Source organism: Athene noctua, chromosome 1, assembly GCF_965140245.1.
Source record: "Athene noctua chromosome 1, bAthNoc1.hap1.1, whole genome shotgun sequence".
In the NCBI taxonomy this organism is placed as follows: domain Eukaryota; kingdom Metazoa; phylum Chordata; class Aves; order Strigiformes; family Strigidae; genus Athene; species Athene noctua.
Genome location: NC_134037.1, coordinates 189,498,539 through 189,511,965, shown reverse-complemented (window position 1 = coordinate 189,511,965; position 13,427 = coordinate 189,498,539). Strand labels below are relative to the sequence as shown.

The 13,427-nt window shown below is 38.7% G+C and overlaps 1 protein-coding gene across 1 annotated transcript; it reads left to right on the top strand.

Moving 5' to 3' along the window:
- The first annotated feature begins 1,758 nt into the window (after positions 1-1,758).
- On the top strand, positions 1,759-8,263 carry LOC141972254 (granulocyte-macrophage colony-stimulating factor receptor subunit alpha-like). The gene is made up of 8 exons (XM_074930135.1): positions 1,759-1,886; positions 1,968-2,143; positions 2,828-2,967; positions 4,553-4,591; positions 5,369-5,507; positions 6,089-6,176; positions 6,738-6,819; positions 7,778-8,263. Exons 1-8 carry the CDS (start codon positions 1,759-1,761, stop codon positions 7,844-7,846), a joined length of 861 nt encoding a protein of 286 aa, XP_074786236.1. The 3' UTR covers positions 7,847-8,263.
- Positions 8,264-13,427: the final 5,164 nt, after the last annotated feature.

The window sequence follows — 13,427 nt, the reverse complement described above, 5'->3', positions numbered from 1 at the left end:
CAATATTTTCCCTAGTGCATGCTGACTCCCAGTGCAGTGAACATGAAGTGAATGCTTTCACCAAGGTATTCTGAGGAATAGGGTTTAATTTGTCCAGCTCTATTTGTAGCTAAGCTACGCAACATCAGGTCTCCTAGATAACAACCTTTCCCTCTGGAAACCGCGATCCAAGCCATCTTTATTATGTGCCTACATTTGAGGTGCACTCAATCTTCCTTCCTCAGAGTGGTCCCAAAAGCCTTCATACAGTGCAGTAACTCCCTGGAACAAGCCATGAAAAACACAAGTGTTTGAGCTCCTTCTCTTCTGGAGAAAATGTGACATTTCTCACATTACAGCTGAAGACAGGAAAGGAGCCAGAAGGAAATGACCTTTTGAATTCTCCATTTGCTCATCCAATTGGCAAGGGATGTGGTAGAGACCAAAAGTATAAATGGATTCAAAAGGGATAAAGGAAATTAATGGGGGATCAAACTTTCTTGGACTGCTAGGCACAGTGATCTATGAGGTAGGCTTTAACTTTGGAAGTCCATAGGGCACTGCTTGCAGGTAGCTGAGAGACCATATAGGGTGAAGGCTTGCTCGGTGCTTTCTCTCTCCTTATACTTTTCTCCCTAAGCATCCAATGATGGCAAAAGTTTTGGTCTGCTCAATAACAGCATTTCTTTTTGAATCAGTGCTGTCATCTACATGATCAGATGCTTGTGGGAACATAAGAAACAAGAGCGAAGCTCAGACAGCAGGCAGTCACTTGTTTTCATAATACGGTGGCTTCTGAACCATGTTTGGGAACCTGTTAGACATGTAGGAAGATTTAAGGTTAACCAGGGAGGTAAAGGTAAGCAGTAGTGGTGCTCAATGAAGCACTGCCATGGAAAACTGTGACCCAGTCCTTCACTTCATGATCATAGTAGTTAAGAGGTACTGCATGATTATTACTTCCTGTGGGAGATGTCACCTTTTGATAGGGAAGAAAAAACAGGGAATTCTTTCCTCATGTGAATACACAACTTGAATAGTTTTCTAACTTAAGCAAGCTATTACATTCTACTTCATTTTTGTTGTGGTTTTACCTTAACGACATGGATGTTCAGGCCAGATTCTATAAAGTTCAGTGCAAACAAAATTCACCCTATCCTTGAATCCAATGTGCCAGAACAGATTAGCAACTGTTTGCAACTCAGGAACAAAAAATATGCCATTCTCTCTTCAAAACTGTGACACTTCTGCAGGACTAGCTTCAAAAAGCAGTCTCAGGGTTATGTTGCAATCACCCAGCTGCTACGCAGAAGAAAGTGGTGAACAACTTATTTTAAATACTTAGTCCTTTGTAAGCCAACCAAGGGTCAGAGCACTTAAACACAGGTGAGAGAATTTGCCTTGCTCATGGTTGTAGACTTTATATTTCACTGTAAACTGGACCTTAGATACAGGGGATCTAAACAAAGTACACAACAGTGAATGTCTTTGTTATTAACTTCCACTACATCATTGTTCCTGAGTTGATTGAAGAGTTGATTAAATCCTAATCACATCTTCAGCATTTGTAACAATGATAAGTAATCCTCATGGCTCAACACAAATAAAATCGCTGCTGTCTTAAAGCAAGCACGTAACTGCAAGAACCAATATGCAGTTGGATTTACTAATCAGGTGACTAAAAATTACTAAATGAGCTTGCAGAGATCTGCATGATGTGAGCAGTTATACAGTCTTTTCAGAGAGTAGACATGGGATATTCCTTCTGTATTTGCAGGCATGAATGAGACAGCCATTGAAAATTTTGTCTGTGTCATTTTTAATGTTTCCTTCATGAACTGCACTTGGCATGTGGACAGGACTGCTTCAGGAGATACCCAGTATTTTCTGTACTGGAAGACCTCAGGGTAAGAGGGTCTACGAGTTTTGATTTCTGGTCTGACATGAGATGTAGTCAATATGTAACTGATGTAATATGTCATATAAAGGAAAGAAGATTTCACAGAATGCCAGAATTACATCAAAGATGATTTTGAAAGGCACAGAGGATGTAGATTCCAAAATGTGATGATAGAAAATAAGAGAGCTTATTTCCTGGTAAATGGGTCTAGAAGTGGACAAAACATTCAGTCATATGAGAAGAAGATTAAACTGTACACAATTGGTAAGGATTTTTTTTTTTTTCCAATTTTATTTCCAGTTTTATGCTAATGGAATGAAATATAATTCATCCCTGGAAAAAAACATACATTTTTAAAACACTCCTCTTCATAACAGATTTTGTTTTTTTTTCCTTTTCCCCAGCCTTGATTCCTGGAAAGCCAAAAGTACAAGAATGAACAAAACCAAATGAGTTCAGAGACAATCTGAAATCATAGGTTAGAGAATGGTGAACATTTCAGTCAAATATTTATTCTCTGACAGAAAGGTTTCATCTTTTGGGATTAACTAGCTAAGGATGCCTGAGCAGGACTATGAGAAAAACTCTTTTTTTTTTTTTTTAATTGAAGAATGTGGTTAATTAAGAATTAAAAAAAAAAAAGAAAAAACCAACCCAAAACTTCTGTCTAATACGAACACAGTATTGAAAAAAACAAACCCCCTGCACAGATTGTATGCTGAATTCAGTAGAATCTAACAAATGGTTTTAATTTTACATACTGCTGCTGATGATACTCCAGGTTCCTCAGCTGGAGTGTTAAATCAGGGAGTCCTGCTTCAGAATATGGGGTGAAGCTGCATTACATCTTTTTAGACCAGTTGTTTGAACATCTACCTGTGTTTTAAAAAAGGCAGAGGGAAGAGTACTGATTATTAACCAACTGCATTTCTAATTATATTATTGTAGAAAAACTCACTCCTCCACTAAATGTCACTGTGAACTGTACAGAAGCTTCTCATCGTTGTGAAATTCAATGGCAACCACCTCGCACAAGTCATGTGAAAAGACATACTTGTTTCAAATATGAAGTTGTCATTGAAAACAAGGTAAGAATAATTATAACTCTTAACAGTATTTTGTATGCTTGCATTTACACACACACTACCATGCAACCAGTACTCTGTTCTATTTCTCTACTTAACTAATCTCTCCTTTTTGATTTGTAGTACCCCCCTTGCACATGAGCTAAGGACTGCTGCCACTCACAAATAGGGGCAGCAAATTGAGGGAATGCTTTCAGTCCACTGTACAGCTGGTCCTTAAAGACACTGGGCAAGGGATTCCCCACACTGAGGTTGAATAGCTATTCTAGCACCTGGATGGGGATGGGTCATATTACCTGACGACTTTATAGTGAACAGCCATAGGATACAGCAAATGAACTCCAAATACACTACAAAAAGTCAAAGTTATTATTAAATTGGATACAACCAATTTTATGTGTCCCTGTAAGGCAGTTTGGGTCCCAGTGTAGTCTTTCAGTCTTGCTGCTGGTTTTTGATGAAGTTAGGTCAGGACCTTCTGTTCTACGGTTTCCTCTGCAGTCTCCTCTCCCATCAGTCGCTTATTATCATGTCTCTCATAAACTCACTTTGCATTTGTTCCTTCTTCTTGTAGTCATCATTACTGCTCAGTCAGGTTCATGGTATTCTAAATTAGCTCCAAAGAATCAGTGTGCTTTATTACAAAGGTGCACTTGTAAGTTAGGATATGCTGCAAGAGCTCTTAGGTATCTCCACCTGGACCACTGTACACATTCCATCTTGCCATTTATGTATCCAGCCTTGCCTTATTCTCCTATTGCCTCCATTTACTGACACCAGCGTGGTGTTGCTGAAAGAGTTTAGGAGCTTGGGTTTATCTAATGTAGGTCTGCAGCATAAAATGGTCAAGATGGTTGCACCACATCTGTCACAGTCAGATGTAAGGGACAGTAATACAGCACCTGTTCATTGTGGGGTTTCATTAAATTCTGTGTCCTTTCTTTTTAAGTTAAAGTGGAAAGAGCCATCCATGTCTTTGAATAAAAAGAAATATTTTGTCAGGTTATTGAAACAAAATATCCAGGTTTTACCTGTATATGGTTATTATACATTTCAGTAATTACAATATTTTGAAGGCAGGGATGAATATAGAAAGTAGTATTAAATCCATCAAAAAGTTTGGAATATTTGCATAAATATTTGTGAGTTCATTGTTCCAATAATAATAAAAAAATAATAATTAAAAAAATGATACATAAATTGAATGGTTAAGAACATAAAAACTATGATGACAAAAGTTTTAACAGAAACATTGTTCAAGATTACCAGTATTTTTTTATGTACTTTGTTTTGTACAAGTAAAACATAAAATGTTAATTGGTGGACAACTTGGGTCTTTTGTTGTTTAGTTTTTTGACAATCAGTTCTACAATCAAATTGAAAGGGTACAGTGTTTCAGAGGCACGAATGGTGAGAAAAACTTTTCAGTGAAAGAACAGCTTAACTTCACAATCTTTAAAAGAAAGCATTTAAAATGTTAGATGTACTTTTCTTTTCCTGAAAATCAAACCACTCATGAGATAAGACCATTTATTATATAGTAACAAACAGAACAATCATAAAAAATATTTTTTTCTCTTGTTACTAGGCTGATCCTGAGAAAAACATAAAAACCACATCTAAACCAGTAAGTCTTCATTACCACATTAATGTAACATTTATGCTGCACATGTGGAACTTTATACTACTTCTATGCAAGTCACAAAATCTTCCATTTTACAGTCTTTTGTATTTCCTACCAAATTCATATATATGTAGAAATATGGATCATAATTCCACATTACACTTAAACACACAAAATGTGGGTAATTTTTTCTTCATTAATTGTCTCTGGAAGGGGTTGAGATGGATGAAACAAGAAAATATCTGAAAGATAAGCCAGTATAAAGAAGAAAAAAAAAAGTTTTCAAGAAGGCTCAAGATTCCTCTGAGAAAGATTTCAATATATGCCAAAACTTTTCCTTTTGTATAATCTGGGTGTTAAACTCTACTTCAGTTTTGAAAACATCCACAGTAAGGGAATGCCAGATCTTTAAAGAATTACCTTCTAATAAAATAAATAATTTACAGACTGAAAATAAGCTTTGTGGTTTGGTTTGGTTTTGGTTTTTTTTTTTTTTGGCAAAGTCTTATTGTTTAGCAGAGGCTAAGGAGCCAGGGAAGCATACTGCAAATTTCATCTTCATATCACCAGTAATAAAAATGTTCAAACAAAAGGGATTAGGATGTAACAAGCTAATTTATTGAAGGCTAATTTTCTGTTTGTTATTTCATTCTAGCCTGTTCACAGAAGTATACGCAAAACTTTCTTTTGTAATTGTTTGCATCATTAAACGGACCTGACACATTCTTCACATCTGTATGTCTAACGATTAAAAAGTTCTCAGTCTAGTTTTGTATTTAGGAAAGAAGCATCACAGGAAACTCCTACATATTTGAGAGCTTCCGAGCAGAAAAAAGGTATAGTGTCAAAATCAGAGCAACTGACAATGGATGTTTAGTGAGCACAAGCTGGGGAGAGTGGAGTACACCCATTGAGTTTGGTAAGAATGAAAATCAGTTCCTTGACCTAGTTTTCATTCAGTTATTACTTGTCTGCCTCACTTATTACTTCATACTTACAGATGGAAACACATTGATATTTGCATATTAATTTGCTAGGATGAAAAGGAGTGAAGAATTGTCATATCTCTTAATATGAGGGAGATCTCTGAGCATTCTGGTGTGACAGTGGGTGCTTCTTGCAAGGAGAGATATGATAAAGAGAGATAGAATAAAGCAGACCTTTTTGAGGTCTGTTGTCAGCTCTTTTCCTTCTTCCATTTCTACTTCTGGCTTTACAAACTTCTATTTTCCCCTATTATTCTCTGCCACCTTGGATCTTGAAGGACTATGTAGGCCTCAGTTCCTCACAGAACACTTTTTAAGGTCCCAAAATACCATACAGTCCACATACTGTCAGCCATCCTGTTTACATGTTACAGGGCAATGAGGTGCTAAGCTGAAGAAGCAGCCATTTCATATTGGTGCTCCACACTATCATGCAAAGCAGATTGCATGTAGCTGTGCAATCATTCCTCTTCTGTGATACTAATCAACACTTTGATGATTGCTTGTCTTTCAGGAAAAGAACAACTTACATCTACTTCATCATATACGTTATATATGATACCAGTGCTGGCAGCAAGTCTTGTACTTTTTCTCTGCACAGTGTAAGCCTAATTTCTTGTACAAAATTTTTATTCTGTAGTTGAAAGAACACCTCTTTCCCCAACAGAAAATTTATGGCCTCCTTTTAAAGGAGAGGAGCAAGGGGAAAATGGACATTGAACTATAGTATGAACCATGACCTGCTGGATGTTCCTCAGGTGGGGTCTATATTTCTAATTCCAAACCTTCTTACCCACTTGATCAATGTAACAGAATTCTTTTCAATACTGGGACAGGCCTTGTATCAGTGCTGCTTTCCTACCATCAGACCCTGCAATGTAGATGGGCGGTACATTTAATTGTTTACTTGTTTTGAGAATATTTCCTTCCCAGATACTTAAAAAAGCAACTTCTTATGATTCTTTAATAAGTAAAAAAAAAAATTATTATCCAAATTTTGAACAATTAAATATTATTTTATCTAGCCTATGTAATTTTTAGTTACTCTTTCACTGTTTTTGTCTTAGAGGAATAAAATAATACCTCAGGAACATTATTACAAAGTACATGTTCATATGTTTGCATACTAAGTCTTTTCTTCGTCAACCCTTTTGTCACTGTAGAAGCACTTATTTGAAAAAAACATCTGCTATCATACCACAGCCAAGAGACCCATTCCATGAGATCTGTCCAATGGATTTCCAGGTATGTTTTCTTTCCATTTGCCTGAAAATTATTGTAAATAAGGATCCATTGCAGTCTCAAAGTTATGACCTAAGTGTCAGAAAGATGCTCAGATCCAAGGATAAATTTTCTTTATTTTTCTTGCTCTGGGGGTATTGAAAGAGAAGGCTCATATGCAGATAATGAGTCTATTTTCCCTTTTTTATTCTGAAGAAGTTGTCATCCATCTAACTGGAGCATTGGAGAAAATACACAATTTCACCCTGCTCTCCTTATAAGCCATATGTTATCACTAGAATAGTGCTGAGTCTAAGTTTCTCAGCACAATAATAATCAGAATAATCACAGTAATAATCAGAATCAGACTTTTGGTCAGCAATGGGGAGAGAAAGGGGCAATCTACTGCTGGCCAAAAATAGTTGTGCCATAGCAGAAGTTGAGACCCATGTTAGTGTTTGGCAATAATGTTGAAGGAGAAACAGTTTCCAGGGTATGGAAAGCAAAAAAATACAGTAGAAAGCTGAGAGGTTCTAGGTTATGGAGAAACTCATGAGAAGAACAAGGAACAGATAGACATTGCAGAAACTGCCTATCTAGACGGCATGTTGCAAAGTTTGCTGCAGTATGCAATTTGAAAAATCTTTAAGTTGGCTACAGCCAGGCCTGGAAGCAAGAATGTATCTGCAAGAATATACTGGATCCCTGGTGAGCCTTTATAAATCCTTTTACTTTCTGTTCCTTCATTATGTTAACTTTTCTGTGTTTAAAAAGATGAGTTTTCTGGCTTTTGACGTGAAATGGTTTTTGTTCCTCATGGAGGAAAGACCTAGACATGACTACTTCAGTCCTCTCACTGACAGAGTTCCACTACAGCTTCTATATAGTAACTCTCTGAATGACAGGAGGTTCATAAATTGTAAACTCACGGGTAATCTCATGGATGAAACACTAATGAAATGTTTTATTCTTCCCTTAATAGACAGAAAATAAGAATCAAATATTGCAACATGGAACTGAAGAAATAATTATTATTGAAGAGGTGACATAATGATATCCGGATGAAATGTTCAACTTGAATTTTTTCAAATGTATATGTTTATGGGTTTTTAATATTATCTTCCTCTCTCAAGAAGAGAGAATAGTGTTGTCTGTAGAGACAATTCCCCAAGAGCCTATCTTTAAAAGCCTCTTTATGTTTGATTGCATTTTGTATAGAGTTGTTTGGACAATTTTTGTTTCTACTTATGATGAGTATTCTTGCACTGTTTCAGCAAAAATATTTCAGTGGTGTTTTGGAAGTTATTATATTGTTTTTCAATACCATATAAAAGAATAAAATCTTCAGTGATCCAGTGCCTTGGAAAAGTTACAGCCATATTGAGATTGTGATCAGGAATAAAAATTTGTCATCTCTATGAACACTCACTGAAAACTAGCCAAGATTAAGCCTCTTAATAAATATCATTTATTCATACAAAATAGGTATTGTTAAAGACTTCAGGAGACAATTTCCTCATAAGTCTATTTCTTGCCTTCAAACTGTGTTGCTACATCCTTCAGCACAGCACACCCTAGATATGACTCACATCCATTTACAAAACCAAAAATTTCCTCCTACTTTTCATCAGTTCATATCTGTGGTAGATGAAAAAGTACCTTCAAATATGATAGCTAGCGGGTAGTGGATAAATATGTGTATGTGTGGGGGGTGGGAAATGTTGGAAATTGAACTTATGAACTCTCCAGAAGCCTGCCACTTGCTACCTGCAAATGGTACAGGTTGATTATGTGGTTTTATAAACAAAACTACAAACAAGTCAAGAAAAGTTCAAGCAGAGCAAACCTGACAAACTTCAGCCCTGAGACCTTGCAAATTAATTACAAACCTTATGTCCTGTTACTAGTAATGGCAACACCATATGTCGTGGTTTAAACCTGGACAGCAGCTAAACACCATGCAGCCGCTCACTCACCCTCCCCCACCTGTGGCATGGGGAAGACAGTTGAAGGGGTAAAGGTAAGGACACTCACAGGTTGAGATAAAAAAACAATTTAATAACTGAAATAAAATAAAATAAAACTAATAATTATAGTAATAATTGAATATACAAACAAGTGATGCACAATGGGATTGCTCACCACCCGACGACTGATGCCCAGCCTGTTCTCAGCTAATGATCCCAAAGAAAAATTCCAAAACTGCAATTCTGGAAGAGGAGTGTGAGCTTCCCAGCCAACCCTCCTCTATATACTGAGCATGATGTTATATGATAAGGAATATTTTTTTGGTCAATTTGGGTCCATTGCTCTGGCTATGCTTCCTGTCAGCTTCTTGTGAACCTGCCCACTAGAAGGACATAGGAAGTTGAAAAGTCCTTGATTTCTTAGCAACTAAAAACATCAGTGTGCTATCAACTTTCTTCTCATATCAAATCCCATACTGAATCTAAAACAGCACTACTCTAGCTACTAAGAAATATTAGTTCTATCCCAGATGAAAACAGGGCACCGTATTACAGAGCTATATGATTACAACAGCTAGGTTCACTAATACTGACATTACAAATGATTTGGTTTTTTCTCACATCAGCATTACTTGGAGATGGTCTACAGAATAAACACTAAAGATTGCCCATGCCTACTAGGCAATTCTGTTCCTGACTAGCTTTTCCATAGCTTTACCTGAGGCTGCTAAAATGACTTCTTCTGAAGTTGGTTTGATCTTGGTTTCTGCATTTCTGTCAGGAAAAAAAACATAGGACAGACTCCTGAACAGGGCAATATCTTGAGTGATTTGAACATTCTGGTAAACTGAATCCCTGTGAAACAGAAAAGGTTAAGAAAAGATTGTACCAGGAAGAGAAGGAGAATAATAGAAAGAATAGAGAAAATTTCAGTTGGAAAAGACGTACAATGGTAATCTAGCCCAAGTGCCTGACTAATTCAGGTTGACCAAGTCAAAGGATATTATTAAGGTCATTGTCCAAATGTCTCTTAAACACTGACAGACTTGAGGCATCTACCACCTCTGTAGGAAACCTGTTCCAGTGTTTGACCACCCTCTCAGTAAATAAATGCTTCTTAATGTCGAGTCTAAGCCTCCTCTGGTCCAGCTTTGAGCCATTCCCCCATGTCCTACCACCAGATCCCAGGGAGAAGAGATCAGCACCTCCCTCTACACTTTCCCTCCTCAGGGAGCTGTAGAGAGATAAGAGGTCACCCCTCAGACTCCTTTTCTCTGAACTAGACAAACCTAAAGTCCTTAGCCTCTCCTTACAGGTCATTCCTTCCAGCCTTTTCACCATCTTTATCTCCTCTGGATGCATTCGAGTACCTCCAAATGCTTCTTAAATCGTAGGGTTCAGAACTGCACACAGAACTCAGGGTGAGACCACATTAATGCTGAATACAGTGGGGTAATCACCACTTTTGCCTGGCTGGTTATCCAGGGTAGTTTGCCCTCTTGTCTGCCAGGGCACTGCTGGCTCACACTAAGCCTGCTGACAACCAGCACCCCCAGATGCTTCTCTGCAGGGCTGATCTCCAACCACTCCTCTACCACTTTATAGTATATATATACACTATATAGTATATTGCCTGACATTACCCATCCTAGGTGCAGAATCTGACATTTGGACTCATTAAATTTCATCCCATTAATCATTGCCCCATGCTCCAATCTATCTAGATCCCTCTGCAAGGCCTCTTGTCCCTCGAAAGAGTCAATAGCACCTCCCAGGTTGGTACCATCAGCAAATTTGCTAATGGTGCATTCAACTCCTGCAGCTAGATTGTGAATAAATACATTGGACAGAATCGTGCCTAGAATTGAACCCTGAGGAACACCACTGGTGACCAGTTGCCAGTCAGATGTAGCCCCATTCACTATAATATTTTGAGCTCTGCCCTTCAGTCACTCCATAAGGTCAGTAGGAAGCAAATAGTGGCAGAGGGCACAGAGACCTGGGTCTGTGAGGTATGTGAGGACACCCCTGGCATAGTAGATTGTGTGCCAGGGAAAAGGTGGAAGATGTCATTAGCTGCTTAGAGAGGTTACTTGGGATTGCAAGGGATGAACCGTGGTACATGTCATGGTATCCAAGACATAGGAAAGAACAGGAAGGATGTGCTGGAGGCTAAACCAAAGCTGCTGGCAGTAGTCCAGCACATCCATAGTGGAAATCTCTGAATTACTGTCAGTCTCTCGGCCAAGAGCTGAGAGATGGGTAGAGCACTAGGTCTCAGATTCTGTTCTGCCTTAAGCAAGCTGGTCTGCTTTAATAATATCCAGCTTAAATAGCATGCTATTTGACTTACTTCCTTCTGTAAGGATCTTAAAGTCCACCACATCATGATCCTTGCAGTCAAGACTGTCTATGACTGCCACATCTGTGATCAGTTCTTTGATGAGTTGCATATCTGGCTGAGTACCTCCTACAGTCATCTTGTCTAACATCTACATCAAAATATTATTTCTGGTGATCTCTGTAATTCTCCTGGCTTGCTTATAATCTGCCATTTTACCGTTTCAGCAGGTGTCAGGATGGTTAGACATCTCAGGTGGCTGAAATCCTCTCATGGTAGATAAAGTTCTCTCAGGGTCATAAAATTCCACTAGACTGCATTACCTCCAAGAAGCCACCTTTGAAACCATTTTTTTCTATGATTCTGTGTTTCTTAATAAGCTTTCATTAATGATTTCTCTTGAATAACTTTGTAAAACAGAACTAGAACAGAAGCCTTCTGTTTAAGTTATAGCTGCCTAAAGATAAGAACACTTATATCACAAGTGGCCAACTAAAGCAAAAGCTTTAATCTAAGGGGAATTAAACAGATAAAATCTACTGGATGCACTCCATCCTGCTTCACTCACAGTTCATCATGGCCATTGGTGCACCCCTTACATTCCCACTGCTTTCACTGCAAAAGCTGCTGAGATGGCAAAGCCATTCAGAAAACTTGTTCACAACCTGATGAGAACACCAGAAATCCCATCTGTGAAACAGGGCAGGTAGGAGTAGGAGTGGGATTAAGGTATCCCTTTCTCATCCCTGGGCAAAGACCTAATAAAATACTCACTGGGAAACGATGGTCATGCTATATAACCTTCTAACCACATGGCTCAGATGTTCACAAGATAGAAGTCCTTTATTCCGGTCTCCTATGACTGTTGTGTTTTGTGGAGAAAGACATTTGCTAAAAACTAGAAAGTTCTTGCTGCAAGGACCAAAGAGAGGATCTTGTCTCCCATTTGTATTTTCGCAGTCTACACAAAAGCTGTAACACACCAGCATAGCAAAATTCCCAGGCACTTCTTGTGAGCACTCCTATACCTGTTGGAGCAATAAATTTTTCTTCGAGCTTTTGGGACTTTTAGGAAAGGTTGGTTTTAATCCTGTTCCTACAGTGACTCTGCTCCTTGTAGAGAAAAAAGTCTGTAAACAGCCCTAGTGTCTCTGCCCAACTTTCTCTTCTCTCTTGCTTGTTTTTTCTCTTCTTCTCATTTCTCTTCCAGCTTCTGGGTCATAGTGAGGACACTCAACACTAGTTTTCTGGCCTCTAAAAGATAACCGAGTTTGGTGGCACCATGAATAGCACCAGCTTTGCTTGGGGATTTTGAATGTTTTTTAATTAGTTTGCATTTATGAAAGCCTCAGGTGAGGACTAGCCCTAAATATAGGTAAGCAAAGAAATCCCCTGGGTAAGACAGTTCCTTTGTCTGTGGTAACATCACTGTCCTTGTGGGCTGTTTGAATTGTTCTGCTTCAGTATATTTCAGCTTAAGAACAAAAAGTACCAAAACCCCAAAACCTCAAAACCCAGACTTCCTCATAATGTTAAAGAGGTGTGTAATCTGAGAGAGCACCAGAAAGCACACTGCTCCTCTGCTACCTGCTCTACAGGCTTGGGATATTTTCAGAGTGGGAGCATGGGGCTTTGCCTGGGGTGCACAAGTAGCCACACAGCTGAGAGTTCAGCTGGAGAAAGAGAACCCAGCACTGGACAGATGTGTTTGTCCACCCATTGCAAGATGTGTAATTGGGATGGCTCAAAAGTTGGAAGTTGACAGTACTTCCCTGGACCAGATTTAGGCACAGAAGAAACACACAGTTTCCCATGGCAGTCAACATCCCATGGCATCGGTACTAAACAGTGTGATGAAAGGGTGTCTCAGATACAGATTCTGCCCAGCAACCCAGCCACAGCCATCAGTGAGCACAGCCTTGTGTTCCAACTGCTTCTGCCAAGAAATTTCCCTAAGAGGATAGAACTACAGCCCCCTCACAGCCACAGCTGCCCTTAAACACCATCCTTAAAATTATGCAGGATCAGCAAATGCAACTCTGGTGCAATTGAACCTCGCCATTCTCCTCCCCAGCCCAATTTCTGGGCTGCATGGCTCACCTCAACTCCCTTCACTTAATGCTCTGGGAACTAACCTACTGGAGCATGGAGACCAAGGGAGGTAGAAGTGTAGGAGAAAGGAGAGAAATGCAGATGTACAGAAACTCAGTTTTTCTTAATTTTCTAGAATCCCCTTTGGTTCTTCATGACATTTCCTACAGCTCTGATTTTATTACCCTCCCCCTTTCTCCATAAAATGCAGTCTATTACCACTGCAAAATAGG